The sequence below is a fragment of the Rhagoletis zephyria genome, unplaced genomic scaffold (assembly GCF_001687245.7).
Source record: "Rhagoletis zephyria isolate East Lansing unplaced genomic scaffold, Rhagoletis_zephyria_1.1 Rzeph_scaffold_01574, whole genome shotgun sequence".
Lineage (NCBI taxonomy): Eukaryota > Metazoa > Arthropoda > Insecta > Diptera > Tephritidae > Rhagoletis > Rhagoletis zephyria.
This window is the reverse complement of record NW_016158658.1, coordinates 53,356-75,877: the sequence shown is the minus strand read 5'-3', so window position 1 is coordinate 75,877 and position 22,522 is coordinate 53,356. Positions and strand designations below refer to the sequence as shown.

Below are 22,522 nucleotides of genomic sequence, written 5' to 3'. Positions count from 1 at the left end.
ATCGTAGCTATGGTAACTAATATATTTTATCAAATTATTTCTATGTATTTTCAAGATAAAAAAATTTAATTTTTATTTTCATAGAGAATTTTGATGTGTGTATATATGATTTTTTTCAAATTTTTTCCTCGTCCCATTCTCGCGATATTTGGAAAACTATTAAATCGATTTTTTGTGTTTGCTCTCTATTATAATAGAATTTATTAAGCTATAAAACTGCATACCAAAAATTATTCTAGAAATTAATTTTTATAATTTTTTACCAAGTCTGAAATTTAAATTTATATGGTAGATGTTTGTTAGATAAAAAGCTATGCTTCAAAACTGTTAAAAATGTTGATGTGCTATCTTTTGCCGCTGGGTGTATCTTGGACCTTTGATCATTATTTATAGAATTTTGGGGTTAGATTAGGTTTTATTGGGAAAATATTTAAGATCATCGAAACATTATTTACAAACTGGAACAATTTATTATATCCCATTAAAGGATGAACAGCTTAAAAAGATGTGGTCATAGCCCACTTGTTTGAAGCTGTTTTAGAATTTTGAGGTAATAGCAAAAATATTGTGCTCTAAAAACAAACTGTGTGAATACGACAAGTTTTGGTCAATATCTTACAAGTCCATCAAAGTTCGTTGTGCGCAAAAAAAAAAACAAAAATTAATTGATACATATATTTTTTTAATGCGATCGCAAGTTTCTTCGAAGGTATTAGTCCTAATAATTTGGTATATGGACCTTTCTTGTAGAGAATCGAAGTAAGCTAAGAATGCATTTTTTTAGCACTTAAACATTGATGGACTTAGGCTAGCCTAAGATATTGCGTTTAGAGCATTATCAACCATACTTTTGCTATCACCAATTAAAATTCTAAAAAATCGGTTTTTCGGCCCACGCTATTGTACACCATATAGTAGTCAACAATTCCTTCCTCTTAAGGGATATAAGGAGCATTTTAAAATTGCTCTTTAAACCTCCCAACATCATCCAAAATAAATGCTTCAAAAAAAAACAACAAAAACGTATCTCTTTATGGAGTCATGGACTCGAAAATGGGTCAGAATATGACCGAATGATTGAAGTTCCAAGGAAGCTCATTATTTTGAATGTGTTTCCAAGTTTTTAAAAGTTTACATGCAGATCTTTAAGGTCCACATTCTATTATGAGAATTCTGGACATTATAGAAGTTAANTCTATGGCCATTTTGAGGGAAAACTTCGGAGAACAATTCATCTCAAGAAATGGACCGGTAAGTTGGCCACCAAGATCATGCGATTTGACGCCTTTAGACTATTTTTTGTGGGGCTACGTCAAGTCTAAAGTCTACAGAAATAAGCCAGCAACTATTCCAGCTTTGGAAGACAACATTTCCGAAGAAATTCGGGCTATTCCGGCCGAAATGCTCGAAAAAGTTGCCCAAAATTGGACTTTCCGAATGGACCACCTAAGACGCAGCCGCGGTCAACATTTAAATGAAATTATCTTCAAAAAGTAAATGTCATGGACCAATCTAACGTTTCAAATAAAGAACCGATGAGATTTTATGCGTTTTTTTTAAAAAAAAAGTTATCAAGCTCTTAAAAAATCACCCGTTACTTAGCTCAGCGGTGATACCGAAGTGAGGCGAAATATTTTTGTGGGGACCTAGCTATATGGAACACTTCGAAACAACTGTTTAAGAGCCACCCTAACTTAGGCATAAGTGTGTATATATATGTATATGTGTGCATTTATATGATTCTTAGCGGTCCTATCCAACTTTTTCTTACCTCAATCAGTTTTAATTCATTTTATATGCTTTATTCTTCCATCTCTTTGCATTGCCAACACACACACACACACACACGCGTCCAGATATGACCTGTTAGCTGGTGTTACACGGGCCGAAGCATTTTTCTCCTTCAATTCCGGCGACGTACAGTATGGTATTGAGGCGGATCGTCGTTCGAAAATACTGAAAGCCTATGTACGAAATACATACACGTACCATCTGAATGAAATATTCGCGACGATTGTTAATGAGTACACGGATTGGGAGCGACCGGTACAGCATCCAATTAATATACGGTAAGCGTTTTAAATATGTAAATCTATTTATATGTATACATGTATATAGGTATGCATGCACAGACAAAAGGGCAACAAGCTTTACACAAAGTAAGACATACCACATACGTAGGTAAAATGGTAAAACGAAGGTAAACAGACTTGTCTGTGAGTTATGCAAGATGTGAAAAAGCGTAAAACGGCATTAATGTAATGTAATTCTTCTTAGCATACTATACTCATATACATATGTATATGTGTATGTATGAAAGTAAGGGGATTTGTAAAGTAAAATCATCGTAAATCTTTTGAGTATAAAAATGTTGGATTATGAAAAGCGAAATAATGAGACGGAGAACCGTTTTCATGTCTTTTAATTTTTTTTTACATTTTTGTATTTAATATACACACTGTAAATTTCATTATAAATGTGGCTTGCAATACTAAAAGTTCATCGTAAACGTTATACGTTTGTGCATCTTTATTGAATCACTCAATCATAACTTGATGACTTTTAAGCTGTCTCTTTTATGCCTTCGTCACTGAAGATATGTGCAGCATAAGAATATGCTAAATATTTTTTAACTGGTTTTACGGTATTTAGTATAAGATTTTTTCAGTTGAAACTTTCATACATTTCTGCTAACAACAAAAGCACGTCGCAAAGCCCGTATCACGAAATTCCAATGGGATGAAAGCAACTACGTTTTAGAAAAAGCGCTTACCTCGTTTAAGGCTTTCAATTTACTGGGGCCTCTTTTCTTTTAAAAACTAACAAAATGTTTGTTTGTATGTCCTTTAAAAGAAGCATTGCTCGGGGGAGGCTATCGATCTTTCAGCACAATTATTTCTGAGTACTTTGTATGTGTTGATATTAGCAAGACTATAAAATTCTGTAAATTGTTGCAAGGATTAGGAAAAGCTATTTTTAACTCTGGCAAAGTAGTGTATCTTGGGCTGATTTTTGACAGAAAGATATAGTGGAAATTCAAAGGGTTTGAAAGTCAGCAGTTCCTTAAGCTAGAGTATTAACAAAAAGCAATGTAAAGCCAATAAATTGGTTTCCAGTTGTCGGCAGGAGGGGATCACTAAATAAGACTATTATTGTTACGTAGTTGAAACGCGTTGTGTCCAAATTGATTACTCCCCTTTCAATGGAAATAGAGAGGGGTTGTGACACATGAAAGCTGGTCCAGGTAAGCCCATTAACGTATGACTCAATTGGACACTCAGATTATTTTCCTTAAAACGTATTTGTTCTATTTCATCTAATGTGCTAAGTGAGCAGCGGAAATGGTATATCGGAATTTTTTTTGATACCACTACAATCGGTAGCCGCTAAGCTATGCATATCAGTATATCAGAATTAAGGATAGGGGCTAGCGGCTTCGGTACACTTTTGGGAAAAAATACCTTGCCAACACGATATGCATCATTTCACGAATAGTCAAAGGTTATCTGAATCTTCCCCTTTTTGGTGAAACCAACTCGAGGGTACCTCTTTGGTCAAACAATTTCCTATACCTTTATAGCTTAGTGCCCATAAAAGTCTGACTAGCAAGAAATAAGATGCAACTGAAATAGAGGTAAAGTATTACCCACTAACTTTAAAAGCGCTGTGAGCGTGGTTTGGTTATTAAAGTTGAGATATATCGTCTTGACTTGCCGACGCCGCCCAGTTTAGCCACCTATCGATTGCAAATCCATGTAGAAATTCATGCGTGTCTTTTTCCAACTACTTCCTGCCCCGTCCACTAACTCCTCCAACCGTTGTTAGCGTAGAAAGAGCTTGTTTAGATCCACTCCAGTTAGTAAAGCCCTCCAACAATAAAATATGGTCAAAATACAAGCCTGCAACTGTTTAAAATACGGTATTTTCCCACCAGCGTTTTTTCTCTTGTCTAGTTCACTATAGGGTAGTCCAAAAAATTAAAATAAATATTATTTATTCAACTATAGTTTCAAAGCGCTAGGAAATAACTTTAGGAGAGCAATACTTTTCATTAACTAAATGCCCCCTAAATCTGTAGAAAGTCATTAATACACATAGACATTCGCATTATAAGTTTGTATTGCGAATGAAGAAAAAAAATCAAACATCAAGGCCTGTCTGCTGCCCTCAATAAAAACGAAAAATTCATATATAAAATGAGGCACAAGAAATAGTAAAGAAATTTTCTTCTATCTAGAAAAAAAGGCTCATACATTTAAATACTTCTTCAAGAGAATTTAGAGCAACAGCCAAGCACTTTTTCAAGAAACAGAAATACTGAACAACATTTCTTCTGAATTTTCTTGTGAACTGCGGATAACCCTTTAACGATGATAGCCGATCGTATTTATTCATTGTTTCGTATGGCCAAATTAAAATGTGCAATATTTTTTAGCAGGAAATAAATAATGTTACTCATACGCCATGTATGAGTACAGCCATGTAAGCCAGGCGTATGAGTAAGATTATTTCTTGATCCTATTTCATACAAAATACGAATGCACCTTTTTATTTGACTACTCAAAAGGATGGATTAATAACGTCACTTCCCATTTATCCTTAGGGTCATTTTTGATCCTGAGAAACGTAACGGTTTTTTGGATTAAACAAAATGTTTGGAGCTGATTTATTGATAATTGTTTAGTATTTATCATTTTTATTCACATTTAACACATATTACAGGTTTATCGCGGCGTTGCTTGGACAAAGACTTATTCTACCCAAAACCCAATTAAAATTTAATGTCGCTCCATTATGTGAGAATAGCGTCCTTTGTGACCCTTGGGTCCAATTGGTAACAATAGCCAAAAAATATTTCAATTACAATGTAAAATTCCATGTTAAACAAGATATTATTTTTTAGTAAAATAAAGTAAAAAAAAAATGTATTTATCGGACCTAAAGCACGTGAGAAATCGGATTCAAAATTTAAAAAGGGTCAATTTTGACCTTAAGGACTAATAAGGGTTAAGGGGCCATCAATTACTTTATAAATGGCATTGCCTGGATTGAGCTATTTTTCAAATTTCCAACTGCGATGCTGTCGAATTCAGAAGAAGAATTAGAAGCCGACAAAACAAGTGGCTTAAACTGGGACACGTCGACATATGCCGACATAAAAGAAATCTGCCATAAAAACACGTCGGACATAGGCCACGATGATTGTATTGAGTTTTATATGTAGTGAAATTATTTTGTGGCCCAACGGAAACATTTTAGTTTTTCATATATATTTTCTCTAGTTGTAACGAAAATTTAAACACCTAGTCTAGAACTCCAAATATCACTAGTGTCGTTCCGCGAATGTTTTCCAAAAATGTTGTGCCCGCTAAAGGGTTAAGAACTACTGCTGGATGCATAAAAATACCACAACTAAAGCCGACGAAAGATATACAATGTTACGCGCTGAACAACTAGCAGCAAACCTTGTTAACTGTGGTCAACATATAAAACAGAAAAAATTTATATCTCACTTGCTACGTTAATATTATACTTATAGTTGTGTTTGCATTTTTTTACTAAAATTCCCGGAATTCAAATACAAAAAAAAAACAAAAACTCCATGTAAAAATATTCAGTAAAAGCCAATTGCCTGATAACAAAAACGAGGCAATTAATTTAAAATTGTCGCTTGCATGTCAGTTACTCATTTGACACAATGCATTATTGGTGAGTTGTCGGTTTCCCATTTGACCTCCACCAAGCATTGTATAAAATTTTTGAATAGAAAACCGCCAACTGTGTATAACAAAATTTGCAAACTATACAGACAGAGTGTTTATTTTTATACACCTAAATAAAGTTGTACACATCTGCACATACATATGAATGTATTTGCATAGCTATGTATGTAAATAATACAAAAAATTAGTTTTGTAATAAAGTATCGACTACTGATAACAAAATTACATTGATTGAATTGCATCAGTAATTCTCTGAAGCCGTCTAAAAACTCGTATTAAAACAAATTGCTACTGATAATTCAAAACCTATTTGTCGCTTCCAATTTGTTATCCACTGGAAAACATCAAATAACATTGCAGTAAATCTATTTATTTAAATGAATTTTTTTCTGCGTAACAACACAATTTTCGGCGGCCAACCATTGGCTTTCGAAAATGTATCATAGTTTACAAACATAAAAATACCAATTTAAATGCATGCGCGAAATAAATCTATTTGAATAATGTATTTAAATGAGATGAACTGAATAAATTTGATAACCGGAAGGCAAGATAATAAAAAAAATCAAATCATTTTATATCAAACTTACATGGAATTACTGAAATCCCAACTGGAAATTAATATAAGTTATAATATCGATACTAGCTCTGATAAGAAACCTGAGGCGAATTACTTAGATAGTATACCAACATTCCTTCTGTCCAGCACCTATACGGCGAAAGTTTATCGTATAGTCCCTGGATGCTTCATACAAATTGTATGGGCATTTCTAATAACTACTTTTATAATAATAATAATATCCCAACGGTTTTTACCCTCCATTCCCGCCCATCCGCACGAGGGGCGCAGTCCGCATGACGGACGGAACCAATATTTTAAATTTTTGTGCCGAGTCACGATAGGCAGGAGTTTGTTAAGTGTCGAGATCTAAAACTGTTCAGCTACAGAACTAAATTTATCAGCTGATTTTATGTATTTATGTCAATAATTCACTTATTGAGAGAGGAGAGTATCGCTTTCTTAATGCTGAAAAGCGGATCTGATATATCAAACGTGCTGGAATGAGAGTTAAAATCCTGGCATAAGCAACGGAGTGGGTCGTGCAATTCAAAATTGGTTTTACAAGCTTTCAGAAATATGGGACAAAAGTGTCTTGATACGCGTGACGGAACATTAAAGCTTACATCAGCCAGATCAGCCAGAAGAGACGGACTTGAAATTGAGCCTGTCAGTAATTTAACCATAAAAATTATACCAAGCATTTCCCTGCAACTGGCAAGTGTAGGAAGGTTAATAAGTTTTAAGCGACTCGTATAAGTAAGTTAGAAAAATAATGCCCACCTGGCGTGGCAGTTTGAAGAAGTGACCTTTAGTTAGATCATAGCCAGCGGCTTTCTTTGGTTTAAGATTATTAATTGCTACTTTTTCTTCTGCTGCCCATTGTAGCCTTGGTTTAATTTGTTATACTGACATGGGGTTCTATATATGTTTTTGTTTTGGGATAAAAACAGATTTAAGTATATGGAAAAATTGGTTGTTTTTGTGTCAATTAGGGTGGGCCAAATAGGCATCTGAAAAACTGTAATTTTATTCCGAAAAAATATACTCCTGAAATCAAAAGAATAATTAGAGGATGCTCAAAGTTGTCCATGTATTTTATAAGTTGTATGGTATACAAGTAGAATACTTGGAAATCAATGTGTTTTGATCAGAAGAACCTATTTCTCTTTAGAAGACTCCCCATAATATTACTCCATTGTTCACTTAACCATTTTTTGATAGCAACCAAAAAACCTGAAAATGCATTGGGGACCCATAAAAAATTTTTAGTATTAAAAAATAGTTAAATAAAATTTTAGATATTATTATTGGAAGACTTCTGAAGATAACCGATCGAAAATATTGATTTTCAAGAATTCAATACCTTTTGAAATGCTATACATGGGAAATTTTTTCTGAGCGCTTTGAGCGACCTCTAAAAATTTTTTGATTTCACAATAAAAAATATGGGTAAATTTGTTTTCGGTATGGAAAAATCATAGGGGGTGGGAGCATTAAAATTTAGACCAAAATTTTTTTTTACCACTCTAATGTCCATTCTTAGGGCAGATTGAGTTAGCATTCGCCTCCCTAACTTACTTGCTACCTTCCATGGAGAGTAACCAGTTGCTGCAGTTGCATCAATACTGCTAAGATAACTGTATATTCAATGATTCGCCGTAACTCTAAAAACGATAGAAACGATGACCTCATATCATGGTTGTACTTTGGCCCTAAAGCTTTGTTATATAATTTAATGTAATCATATAGCTTGCCCTTCTATAAAGTGTTCAGGGCATATTTAATTTTAACAACTTTTTAATTAACTTTAATTTTAACATATATGTATGTCATAAGTGTGTATTCATATAAATTGGTTACCTTTGAAATATCCGGTATGATTTAATGTTGGACACAAGCGCAGCAGATGCAGCACTTTGTGGATATACCAAATACTTATGTAGCTCAAAAATTTTATAATTCACATAATTTGTTAAAATATTCCGAAATTTTGCTCTTTACTACGTACATAATTGTCGTCAATCGAAAATATGCCTCAACCTGTGTGCCACGTAGCTACGGAATTTTGTATTAATACATTTTTGTATACGAAAAACAATACATAAAAGCTGATTTAATTAAAATGCAAATTTGATTAACACATGACATCCAACTGCATAATTGAAACTGTAAAATTGCACATACATATGTGCACATGTATGTACCTACACAATGTATGAATAATAAAATTTAACGCCTATGGCTCATATCAGAGTAAAATTAACTCGTTAACTTATCGATAAGCTTTTCTAGCAAATTTGGTTTAACGCTTGATGGCGAAGATCTCAATTTTTGTTGAAAAAAGTCTAATTTCTTTTTTTTTTTTTCTCAACTAATACCTACATATCTTAAAATTTAAAACAATTGTAAAAACTAAGGTATTTTCATAACTGAAAAATTTTTCTAATAGAATTTTAGCCATTTTCATTATTTTTTTGTTTTGTAGTTAGTTCTTAATGCTGACTTTACACCAGACAACCGTTGAAGCTATAAGGGCATGTTGCTTCGAGCATTGCCTCGTTGAATTTCATTTCGTCCGCCGTCGGTGTAGGGAGAGATTGCTTGTTTATCGGCCACTCTGCCTCTCCCCCACTCTCTTCTGTATAGGATTTTCAGTAGTATGTTTTTGAAGCTGATGCAGTCGGTACTTTGTCGTGATTGTATTTCGTTGATGATCATTCGGCATCTTGCAGCAATCTCAACGGACATTCATTTACGGTTTTTAAGGAGAAAAACAACCCCTATGATGAATTCTTGTCATTTTTAAAACTTTATTAGACTTCGTATCGAAAGGTTTTTGGGGTTGCTGATTAAGAATCTGAACTCAGTTCTTAAAAATTCAAAATGGCGGATAAATAAGACGGGTGTTTTTTTTTTAAATCATCAAATTTTTATGTAATTTGATATCCAAAGGTGCTTTGAGTGGCTGACTATAAAACTTAGTCCAAAAAATATACCCTAAAATCCATACGGCATATTGTATCAGCCATTTTGAGTTTATAAGAAACGACTTCAGATTCAGATCCTTCTATACGAAGTTTAGTAATTTTTGGAAATTCGCATGGAATATTCTATTGGCCGATTCAACATAGGGGTTGTTAGGGACACATTTTTAAAGTCTGAGAGGTATTGTCGCACACTGCAGTTATTTCAATACATTATATTACCGTTGTTCGAGCGAAAACGATGATAGATACGCACATTTAATTTCGGAAAGTTACACCCTAATGTACATATGTTTATATAAATAGTAACTGAGTAACAATGAAAATTTGAATTTGGCTGCTAACTCTGGATAAAGTTTGTTATTAGTAATTTATCTATTACACGCCCCTTGCTGTGCACCTAACCTAATATTTAAACTTGCTGGAAACCCCGTAATATGCTGTTTAATACTAAGCATTAGCATAGTAATTTAAATACCATCTACACAAGAAAGAAAGCAATCACAATAAAAGAAACTCACTGACTCAACTCAAGTGCAAGTTTAGCACTTTGATTATCGCTATTAGATGCTGTAGCAAAATAAAATTATTACGATGATGTAAGTAGATGGCTGAAATGCGTATCTTACTTTCTGAAAAATTTTACTAGTATTCTCTTTTATTTCACCATTTTGAATTGCTCGCTTTTATTATCTTAAGCCAAGCGTGCGTTTTCTTCGGTGTTGTTGCAACATCGCCGCAATTGCGTAATGTGGCCTTGAGTTCAGCTGATGTAATTGAAAATTCAAATGCATTGACGCTGGCTACAATGCTGGCAAATCATTATGTGGTTTAAAGCTAAGCGTATTTGGAGTGCTCTTAAACTTACTAGGCAACAGCCAGAGCAGTCAGCAGGCGCATGTTGCGCAACAAGCCACACGCTGCAGCTGTGCGCTGTGGCAAAAAGCAGACCCATCAGCCCCAGGCTGTGCTATGTACACTACCGCTATGGCGCTTAATGCAAATTGAAAATTCGCCACAGTTGCCCCACATTACAATACTTACCCACACACACACACACACACACACACACACACATACATACATACATACATGCACACTCACTTCTACTACTACTACTACTGAGATACGTTTTGAAAAGCGCATTTTTACTATTCTCTCAAATGCAACGCTGATGAGGATATTTTCATGCAAAATCTAGAAACTGCATCCCTAACTCACAAACCAGCAGTAGTAAAGATGCAAATACTACAAACACACATTACTTTTACACACAAACGCACAACAAAACAAACTGATGTGCATAATATTTCACCCTCATCATTACCAACACTACTGCAACAACTGCATTTAACGTTAAGTAGTTATGCGTTTTAGTATCCACATTTGCCCGCACTTTTGTTGGGTGGTAAAATTTTTATGCATTTCTTTTCCTTTTTTTCTATTTCAGCGATGAAACCCTTGAGGCGCTTAGTGATGCTCAGGTTGTGGCACCGGCTGCACAAACCGTCGACCTACACTCAGCGGATCACCGAAATTCATATTTGTATGTCTTTGACTATCAGACCAGATATGGAGATTATCCTCAGGTAAGCATTATGTTATACTATTCGGAGGGTTTTATATCCGCTACAATGATAAGCACCGTTTACAAAAATACAAAATCACATTTTCCCGCTTTTTATAATCGAAACTGTATGGTGGAAACTGTGTTCTAATATCTATTTGATACACAAAAAATGAGCACGGCTGTATTTTTTGCTGATATATTACATACATATGTTCCATTTAGTTAAACAATATAAGAATATTGTAGTATGTACCACAAAAACGTATATTTTCTATAAAATATCATAACTCGCTATTAGAGATTTGGGTTGATTGTAGTTCAAAGTGTCTCTTTCCCGGTAAAAAAGTTTGAGAGAAAAAAAAATACACTTTTTGAGAAATTAAATTTAAAAAAAAGATGCACTTTTTGTTTATTGTTAAATAAAAAATTTTAATAATGAAAATCAATAATTATATCATTCTGTCTTGAAGTGACAAGAATTACTGACATTTGAGTAAAAACATTGTGGGAATCTTTTAAATTTTGACAAAGTTATGGGCATTTTAAAAAAACATTCCCACTGTCAATTCGAATAATCGATTTTTGCCTGAAAAACAAAATCGCGTTTAATTCGGCCGAAAAATTTTTACGAGCCAAAAGAAAAAATACGTGTCTCATTATTTGGACCAACAAACAATGTATTTGAGTTTGATCGAAATTAAAAATCATGCTCGTACCTGACCGGTTGTCTGGAAATGGAAAGCATCTATGGAATTACAAAATTGGTCGAGATTAGCAGTCTACTTTTGTTCATTTTGTTCCATTTTGGTTTAAATCACCTGACCAAAGGCGTCACTGCTATTTTGACTTTAGTTTTTATCTCGCTAGCGGTGCGTTCCTAATATAAAGCATTTCAAATAATTTTCCTCAACCAAAGCTATATAATATTTGGCGTCTTTATGTGTCCGCTTTTTTAACTTTCGATATTGTGTGATACATTTTAAAACCACCGACCTAAAAACATGGACTTTTAGACTTGTGATAAAGTTTTTCGAAAAATTAGCTACTTCGAATCGGTTAGAAAACAGCTATAAACGCATCATTCATTTGACGCGAAGTCAACAGCAGTTGGTTTTCTTTATACACTCCGTTTTAAATTTGAATAATTATGATAATATATTAGAATTATTGTTTGCTTATATTTTGATAAACTGCACTAATTAATTATAAGACCGATTTTTAATGAAGGAAGCAGATTTTGTTTATACATAGATATAAAGATTTCGTCTAATAAAAATTGAAAATTCTCTAACGTGTTTTAATAAAACTTTTTTAAGCTAGCCAAAAGTCGGATTAAAGGGACTGACAATAAAGTAAACTTTTAAAGAAAACAAAACAAAATAGTCGAGTTATATATAGCTTCTGCAAATGGTGGAAAAATTTATTTAGATGTTTTTTTTGCATGTCTGCGAATGTTCTCTTACCTAGCCGCCATGCGCTCTCAAGCTGTGCTAGTCATTTTAAGCTTTGTTTCTATTTTTCCACACTTAAAAATTCTTCTATGCTCACATTTTCTATTACACATTTTTCAACTTCTTCGAGCGTAAACATCTTTCATATTTCTTCATTACCACAGCATGCAGTTTTGTTGCTAATAGGCATTTTGCTTGCCACAGAAATTCATAACTGCCGCATTGCAAAGATTTGTTTACATGCGGTGGTTAGCAGGCAAACATGCTAACATGATTCTATGTACAAATCTATATACATACATACATACATGTGTATATGAAGGCTGATATACACATTTTTTGTATGCAAATGTATATAGCTAAGGGCCATTTTCTCAAGTAACCTGTAACTTTAAAGCTCACTTTATATTTAAAGATTGCATTAAAATTTATGGTTGTGTCTAAAGTAAAGCATCTTATTATCGGTTTTAAATTGGTTTACTACCAAGAAACATGCATACGTCAAAAACCGATAATAGAAATGCTTAAAGTTAGACATAGCTTTATTTTGAATCCAACTTTTAAATATAAAGTGAGCTTTAAAGTAAAAGGTTACTTCAGAAAACGGCCCTAAGTGTCTTTATGTTAACAAATTGCACAACGTGCATGCAAAAAGCAAGTCGAAGAGCTTATTGATGCATGAATGCGCCTACATACAAACATACTCGTACTTTAATATGAACATTAGTTTGTATACTTGCGATATATGGGCCAATGCGGTAAACATGCAAACAACTTATGTTGGCAATTATCTGCAATACCAGACGCTTGGAAAAAGGCTCAAGGCAAGCCAAGTGCATGAATGACACTAGAAGCCGCCCTAGAGAGAGAGCCTAAGTCAAGTCAAAGCTAAAGTAAGGCAATCGGAGCTCTGAAGCATCATACCAGTCAAATAAATGGTACTGATGTGATCTGATGCGGTGGCAAAGCGAAGCTCATCATTGCCACTCATGGGTTGGCAAATATGTATGTAGGTATAATAGGAAGTGTGCATACACACATACACATTGCACACCATCTGCAAAAGTGATACAACTCAAAACAACACGTTCGTCCGAAAATGTGGAAAACTATTTCATAGCACATGCTAATCATACTTTATTTTTGTTTTTTTTTTTTTTCAACAAACTATAACACAAATTTTATCCAGCTTTTGCTTAAAGATAAATAAAAACTCTGCGTACATTTTTAGCACATAATGTCAAAAATGTCAAATTTAGAGTTGTGTGACTTTTGGAGATCGTGTGCGATATGTACTTATGTGAAAGATTATAGGTATGCAAAGTTGCATGCGTATGTACGTGAACAGTACGCTTTAATATGTATTTTGGTATTTACCCTGCAGTAAGATGACGAACTGATCGGGAAATACTCTAGCTGACTAACTGGTGTAACCGGACGTGAAGGCTGACTAGTTTATTAACTATTTTTAAACATACCGATGGTCCTCTGTAATAGTGAAACAACTCAAAAATCAAAAAAAAAAAATCAACTACTAAATAAGACGAATGGCAGGTTCCTCTGGTTGTAGGGGATTTCACAGAAGGAGGCGTTCCCACTCTCCATCCGTTTGCGGGCTTATGGCAAGGATGACATTGGGCCACTCCACCAGCTGCTTTTGATCCTGATTTCCAGGGTTGTTGCCACATTTCGCGAGAAGCCTGAGGCGGCTCTCCACTTCCGTTGCGCCTTCACGGCCGGACGAACATTTTTCCTAGCCCTGGAACAGCTGGGGGAACGATTTGATGCCGCAGCCCTTTGAGACTTCAAGACTCCTCGCTTGGCGTTAGGCTCATTCGCTACCGTGGCCGCAATGGGCTCATTAGTGCTGGGTGCCTTCATAGCCGCGCGTACTGTTAAACTACCATCCGGGGTTTTGACCACAGCCGCCTTGGACATGGAGGACCGACAAGCTATTTCTACTGGCAGTTCAGGCCTGCTCTGCTCCTCAGTATTCGGTACATTCGGTCCGCGAGGGATACGTTTGAGTAGTTGATAATAGCGGAGGGACTTTGAGGCTTTCCCGAAGAAGTTGGCCGTGAAGGCCCCCTTGGAACTGCAAATCAATCAGTCAATCAATCAACCCCTTAGAAAATAGTAGAAAAGGCTCCTTTATGCAAATCATCCAATGGGCACGATGGCGAATGACACCCTGGATTAGGGAGAGAGGATAGAATCGACACACTCTGGGATATCTTCATAGTGTTTTGCGGAAACAGAGACACCTCTTAAAGGAAGCGATAACTCGCACTAAGGTCTTTATGGGGGAGTGGCTAGACACATAGCATAATCTAAATATGTGCTGTGTTACGTTCCATCCACAGCCTGTTATTCACTCGACCCCAACGAACAATGTTACTCCTTTCAAAAATCGTCAAAATATTAATTAGATCTTGGGAAAAAAACCATATGACAGTCCTCCTAAGGAAAGCGATTCGTACGAAATGCCTGGTTCGTGACTCTGAATGATTCTTCAAAATGCCTACAGGGTGTCCACAATTCGAGACACTGAAGCTCGGATATTGAAGAAAAAGTGTGCCTATTCAAGTGAATGTGGGTATAGTTGAGTTTTAAACCAAACTTTCGAGCTGTTCGGTACTAGTAGCTTTCACTGTGTGGAATTTACGTAAATGCATACCAAGTATACGATATATTTACATACTGTATGTACATATGTATTCTACAAACATATATATTTCCAAACACATTCAGATGTAGCCATTTGAAGGGGCTCACTGCTTCGTCGTTACCACGTTCGTATGAGTAATCATACATACTAATTTCCACGTATGTGTGCATCTATTTGCTATGCTAGTTTCACAGCGTTTCTGTATTTTTCAGAAACACAAGAACGTATGTAAGCATGTTTGAATATAAATTTTCAGTCGAGAATTGCAATTTAATACCAGCTGTCAATAGAGAAAAGTGGCAATAATAATTGGGGGAGTAGCACTCTACATTCTGTCTGTCGTTGCAGCAATCAGTGCACTAAGCCTGCCAGTTATTGATCAGCCATACAATCAATCACTAAAAATGTCAATCTCTAGTTTAGTTCGTTAGTCAGCTGCACAAGTTTCGTTTTTCTGACGGTTCGTTGGTTGGCAACGGCCTTTTTGGGTTAATTCTGATAATTTGGTAATGATCTTTGGCAACAGCTGATTTATTGTATATACCTAGGCTTGTATGTACCGTCATCCTTTCGGAAGAACAGTCCTCCTTTGCCACGAAATGCCTTCCGTCGTCCCCAACAAGTAAAAAGTCCTCCACAGAAGCTGGATACTCCTTTTTTATTATTTACTGTTTAGAAATGAAGTTAGTAAATTACTTTCGAAAATAGAAAATATAAAAGAGAAATTTTAAACTGACAACCATTTCAACAAACTGGCACTACTATAGCTTAATCAATGGTTCGATTCTACTGAAAAGTGTTGGTTAACAAAAATTTCGAAATTTTCTTTAAATTCCCAAAATATTTCTACTTTCGATGAATTGGAAGAAAAGTTGCCTTATTTAAAGGATATTTAAGATAATCTAAACATATAAGTAAATTCTTTCAGTTTTTTCCAAGCGGTACAAACTTGAAGAAAAAAATATCTTACCTCTTTTGCATTCCATGCAGTAGTGTATTTGCCGAAAGTCCTTTTTCGAACATGTATGCAAAGTGTGGTGGGAAAATAAGTCGGTGCTCTACTAAATTAATAAGAAGCGAGTTAAAAATCTTTATATAAATACGCCACAAGAAAATTTTGCAAGCCCTTTTCTGAAGGCACCGTTCGCTTGATTTCAATTAAACATACACCGATTTAAAGGATATAACTTCCTCTAATCCAGAAATGTTAATCCCGATACATAGGGGGCGTGGCATCTGACATATAGACTAAAATGTGAAAACCACTATATCTCTAAAGCCAATTATGATGGGGAACTGAAACTTAGCACAAATGCACAGATTGTAAATACCTTACTTTCGGCGAAAAGTGGTAGATTTTGGAAAACGGGGCGTGGCACCTCCCATACAAACTGAAATTCTCCTATCGCTTTTCTCTGCAACCGCTTATGCTAACGTCCTGAATTTTGACACAGCAACATGTGTTATCATTACCGAACTTATAGCGAAAAGTGATGTGTACTCGGAATGGTGATCCTCGCATACAAAATTCAATTTCCATATCGCTTATATCTGGGAGCACCTATGAGAAGGTAATGGAATTTGATACACCTACATATATATATGTACATATAAAATGGCAAGAATAATTCAATTGGAACCATTTTCTACCAGATTTCGAAATCGCGTTGAATGATTGTTATTTTTTGTAATGATTTTTGAAAGGCTCAGTGTGTTTGTCTTCCGTTAGGTGTCGCAGGGATTGAGGGTAGAGATAGGCGTGGGACTTAATATTAAGTCCCGATCCAGCCCATCCCTAAATTAAATTTTTCACTTCCGAACCCGCTCATCCCGACGTTTTTTCATAAATGACCGCGGGCCCGGGGGCCCCGAGATCTATCTCTAAAAAATTTCGCATGTCTTTCAAATTAATTTTAAATAAAAAAAAATTTTATGAAAGATCTGGCTTTCACCGATTATTTTTTTTGTTGCGCTGTTCGTTATCGTCTCAATAAAACATAAAACGTGCATATTTCATAAAAATTTTTTAAAGAAGATTTTCCTTGTTGAGGTTGCGGTTTTATCGAGAGTATCTGGAAAGAATTTTGGTCCCATTCCGTCCGTAAAATTTTTCGCAGACCTTCCTGTTCCTGTGTTCTGTGGGTCCCGATATCCCGTGCCCATCTCTATTTGAGAGATATCCATAAAATTTATGGTCAGGTTTGCTTCATCTTTAGAACCCGTATAAAACCGCCGTTAGAGAAGAATTATTATATTTTATTTACACCTGCGACGTACTTAATCTCCATTGATTACGATGAAAAGAAAGAGGAGTTTATGCACATATTGGCAATTTAATTTTAACCTTTCAAGGAGCTCCTCGGATCAGTATAATTGAGGTTCCTCTTTTGGCATAATTTCGAAAGTTACCAAGAAATTTGGTTTTAAGTTTTCCTATAAATTCGCTATAAATTTTGGTGGTAGATATTATATACATATCGTTGCTTTAATACAGAAAGGTCCTATCTCACATACATATGTATGTAGTCGCTGAAATGTAAAAAGCCGTTACTAATTGAAAATCGAAATTTCCCGTTTTCATTGATTGTGATGCACTTCATCGGATTATAAGTCCCCGCATCATTTTAAGCTCCAACTCATTTATGAAATAAATGTTGGAGATGACTCTTGATTTTTTTAAATGCAATCTAATTATATTAATTATCATGCAAAGCAAACAAATTAAACCTTATTCGCACCCAAAATGTCCTTGCTATATTTCCGACGTATAACTACTATTTTTTCTTATTACATTTCATTCTCCATTTCAGCGCCAAGGCTGCATACATGGCGAAGACCTGCCCTATATATTCGGTGCACCACTGGTTGGTGGCTTCAGCCATTTTACACGAAATTACACGAAAACCGAAATAAATCTCTCCGAAATTGTAATGCTATATTGGTCGAATTTCGTGCGAACTGGGTGAGTAAAAGAGCAATAAAATACATTCAATATATATACCTATGAACATACAAATCACAAAGGGCGCTTGGATGAGGATCAAACCAAATGAATTTTGCGCACATCGAAATTAGAAAATGTCAAAATCCATTTGTTGTTTTTCCTTTGAAACTCCGTCTTTGAGCACCACAAATAAAAAATAGATTTATTATTCCAAAATACTTGTTTTAAAATTTTGTTTGTCCTGTCCTAATTAAAAAAAAAATAATAATAATCATTCGAATTTTGTTCATAATCTTTCTCTTAGCAATCCAAACGAGCAAATGGAAGGCGATCATCCGAATAGTCGACAAGAGCGCAGTCGTTACAAGACAATCGAATGGACTGCATATGAGAGCGTGCATAAAAAATATTTGAATTTCGGTAAGTTTAGAGGCGAAGCCATTTTACTAACACACAGTCCAAATTTTCAATTTGGGTAATGGTTTTTGGTGCCAGTATGTTTCGTTTGAAATAAAGCACAAAGAATAAAGCAGAGATAAACAGCAAACCTTTTATCAGAAAAAAAATGAAAATTATATTTATAGGAATTTTTATATTCTGAATTGCCAGCGTAAATAAACTTCAGGCCTATTTGAAATAAAAGATCCTTAGAAGTCAAAATCCTTCACAAAAATAATAGAAAACTTATCAACTTATCAACCAACTATTGCAATCACGCAACAATGCCGAAAAAAAAATCCAAAAGTCTCGAAAACCCCCAGAAAAATTTCGAAAATGCTGAAATATTCCGAAAGTCTTCGAAAAATAGGCCATGGAAAAACACAAGCCAAAATCGCAAAAAAATATTTTTAAGACTTTCGAAAATGTCCCGAAGAAGTCAGGAAGTGTTCGAAGATCCTCGAAACCTAACGAAATTCAGAAAAGTACAGAAACATCTCGAAAAAATTACGATAGCTCCAAAAACTTTCGAAAGATCCAAAATATAAAACAAAAGGATTCGCAAAAGTTTCAAAAAAAAAATTATGCACGCAAAAAGTCTACAAAAAGTTTCAACGAATTCTGAAGGAAGCCGAATAATTTTCAAGGAACCCAAAAAGTCTTGAAATGTCAAGAAAATCAAAATCCCTTATAAGAAAAAAGTGCTGTAGAAAAGTGCGGAAATATTAGTAAATATTCCAAAAATATATATCGAACGAATATTCGAAAACACTGAAACAATAAGAAAGGTTCAAAAATTATCCAACTATCCTGAAAAATAAATAAAATAAAAAAAAACTTACTCAAAAGTTCTTAACAAAAAAACACACAAACACAAAGGTTTCGAAAGAATCCAGAAAAATGTTCCAATAAATCTCAAAATACCTGGAAAAATAAAACAAGTAAGGTCTTGTTAGCTCCCGAAGAAATTTGGAAATGTAAAAAAATATAAAAAAAATGAAAACAGTGTAAAATGCGGAAAAATAAGGTACGAAATAATCCCGAAATGTCGGGAGAAAATCCGGCAAAAGTTTTGAAGGTTCAAAAATCTCTCGAAAGATTCCAAAAAAATTCAACAGAAAGGAATTGTCTATAAGAGTCCCAAAAAATAATAAATAAAAAAAAAATCAGCTAGAAAAGTCCCAAAAAATTTAAGAAGTATTTATCCCTAAAAAATATTTAAAAGTGCAGAAAGGTATTGACCAAATTCGCTGCGAATACAAAAAAAAAATCCCAAAGTTCCAAAAAATCCCGAAAAACCGAAAAAACGACCGAAAACTTCCCAAGAAAATAAAAATCGGAAAATCCTTAAAAATTTTGACAAAATACCAATGAGCCAAAAAAATACTCGAAAGGTCCCGAACAGTAAAACAGAAAAAAAGTCCCGAATAGTTACGGACAAATCCTGTTAAATTCCGAAGATATAAAAACCTTGCGTAGAAATGGAAAAATATAACAGTAAAAGATCCGGAAAAGTTGGCAAAATAATAAAACCTCCAAAAAATAAAACACGACTAAGGTAGTAGAAGTCCCGAAAAAATTTTTCGAATATACACTAAAAAGCCTTCGGAAATTTTGTGATACCTCGAAGAAACGTTTAAAATTAAAAGAGCAAGGACATATCATACCATCCTAAAAAATGTCGCTAGTTACAGATTAAAAATATAGATAGCTATATTTGTGAAGTGCTTAGCATTCTTGTGCGGACATATAAATATTTTGACAAAAATCCCAATATAAATAAAACATATGTATCTACATATACATATGTATATATATTAAGGACCATCACTAGAAAAAAATATTAATTTCCTCTATATCTACTAAATACATACCTTTGATATATTTGAAAATAAAAAAATTTATTCAAGATTATTCATTGTTTTTAGTTTTATCCACGGCTCCATCAGCAATCACTTTGTAAATAGTTTACAAACCCACGCTTCTTTTCGTTTCAGATACAAAACCAAAGCTTAAAAATCACTATCGCGCCCATCGCTTATCCTTCTGGTTGAATCTCATTCCCGATCTGCATAAGCCAGGCGGTGATAACGTGCCTGCCACACATCATCAACTACTCGACGATTCAGATGATGAAGTGGACAATAATATTGCAAGCGACGCAACCATAAAACCACTTAACCCACCCTATTCACCGCATGCCGGCACTGCTGCACTTGGCAACTTCACGCTTTTCACCAATCAAGTATTCTCGCTGCTCAATCTCTCATCGCCCTCATCGGCACGCAACGCTTCCCGTTATGGTGGCAAAATATATGCAGGCGATGAGGCTGGCGAAGCCCATGCGGCGGGCAGTGGAGCGCCACCCGATGCACAAGACGGCTTTGCGGCCTACTCAACAGCCTTGAGCGTGACAATAGCCATCGGTTGTTCACTGCTAATACTCAACGTGCTCATATTTGCAGGTGTTTACTATCAACGCGACAAGACACGCCTTAGTGAACCGCGCGCACAAACAAAACTGAAGCGGCAGGAAAACGGACAAATGCCAAATAATATCTGCGGGGATCTAGAAACGCTTACGATACACACAAAGAGTGATCCGGCAACAATACTCTCACATCATCATGCGCTGCAACATCAGCACCAATTGCCGCCACCCGAATTTGCGGACATACCACATCGTGCGCCGCCACCACCGAAGCATTTGAAGTCGCTGCAGGATGCGGCTGGTGGCATGAATGCGGGTGGCGCACTCAATTCGACGGGCAGCGGCATGGGTGGTGGTGGAATTATTGCTGCTAGTATGAGTGGCAGCAATGGGGCGGGTGGTGGAAGTGGCGGCGGTGGTGGTGGTGGTGGTGGTCTTGGTGGTGGTGGAGGGCCAGGTGGTAGTGGGAGCAGCGGCAGTGGCGGTGGCGCTGGCAATATGATTGGTCTCATGCCACCGCCACATGCACTTCAAGTAATGGGCAATCAGTGTGGTACACTAACGAAGAAGAGTTGTATGAAACAAACGCAGCAGCAACAACAACAACAAATGATTGTTACGCATCAGCAACATTTGCAGAATCATCATAATCAGAGTATGACGACGGCGTTGATGGGTGGAGGAGGTGGTGGTGGCGGTGGCGGTGGCAACAGCGGCCCACCACCACCTTCAGTATCAAGCGCTCAGGCGCATCCACATGCACATGCGCAGCAGCAACAGCAACAGCACCATCAGCAACAGCACCATCAGCAGCAGCAACACCAACAACAACAGCAAGCACAACTACAACAAACCCAACAACATCCGCTAATGGATGAATTGCGAGTGTGACATTAATTGACGGTGCGTTTCAAATGTGATCTCTAGCGGTGATTAAATGAATGTGAATGTGATTGTGATTGTAATGACGATAGCGGTGGTGATGATGATAATGGTGGTGATGATTACGATGATGACAATGTGAATTGAAGTGGAAATGGAATACTCACAAATGATACATGCTCATCAGATAAGTGATTGTAATACCGTGGTGCGTGTTTGTGTGTTGCTGTATGCACCATTGTATGTGTGTGTGTGTGTGTGTGTGTGTATGTTTGTGTACTTACGTTTGTTTATTGCATGAATGTGCTTAATTGAATGCGAACACAATAGTTTCCATTGTTTCTAACCATCTACGCAGCGGCCTTGGGTATTTCATGGACGTCACGTATACACCATGGAGTACACAAAGCCATGTGTAGGCTAGTGTACTTGTATGTATGCATGTGTGTATATACTAAGTACCAAATGTAGTATTGTACGGAATGCTTTCATTTGTTAAATGTGACTAGGCCGGTGTGTTTTTGTAGCAAAGCACAGCGAGATTACATTAAGTAGACGCATTATTGTTAATTACTTAGGTACTTAAGTGGAGTAAGTAGTTACTAAATTTTCAAAAACAAAAGAAAAAAATAACTATTTAAAAGAAGTATATTACCACTTTTTTATAGGAAAAAGGCATAGCAACAACTAGATATTATAAAAAAAAAACTTAATTCTAACTATAACGTTGAAAAAAATAACAATTCAAGAGCAATTATTTGTAATACAAAAAAAAAAATGTTTCAGAGACTATTTGTACGATATGGTGACTTGAATTAGCTGAAGGTTTTTATATAAAACACTACCATCTAGGCTTTGTAAAATACTAT

The 22,522-nt window shown here is 35.5% G+C and overlaps 1 protein-coding gene across 1 annotated transcript in view; it reads left to right on the top strand.

Moving 5' to 3' along the window:
* The window catches only part of Nlg3 (Neuroligin 3), a 50,469-nt gene extending 28,148 nt beyond the window's left edge, over positions 1–22,321 (top strand). The window contains exons 6-11 of the mRNA XM_017618202.1: positions 1,857–2,069; positions 10,720–10,858; positions 17,769–17,920; positions 18,207–18,322; positions 20,338–21,072; positions 21,229–22,321. Of these exons, the coding sequence (XP_017473691.1) occupies positions 1,857–2,069; positions 10,720–10,858; positions 17,769–17,920; positions 18,207–18,322; positions 20,338–21,072; positions 21,229–21,662 (1,789 nt within the window). The 3' untranslated portion in view covers positions 21,663–22,321. The remainder of the gene's footprint in view (positions 1–1,856; positions 2,070–10,719; positions 10,859–17,768; positions 17,921–18,206; positions 18,323–20,337; positions 21,073–21,228) is intronic.
* Positions 22,322–22,522: the final 201 nt, after the last annotated feature.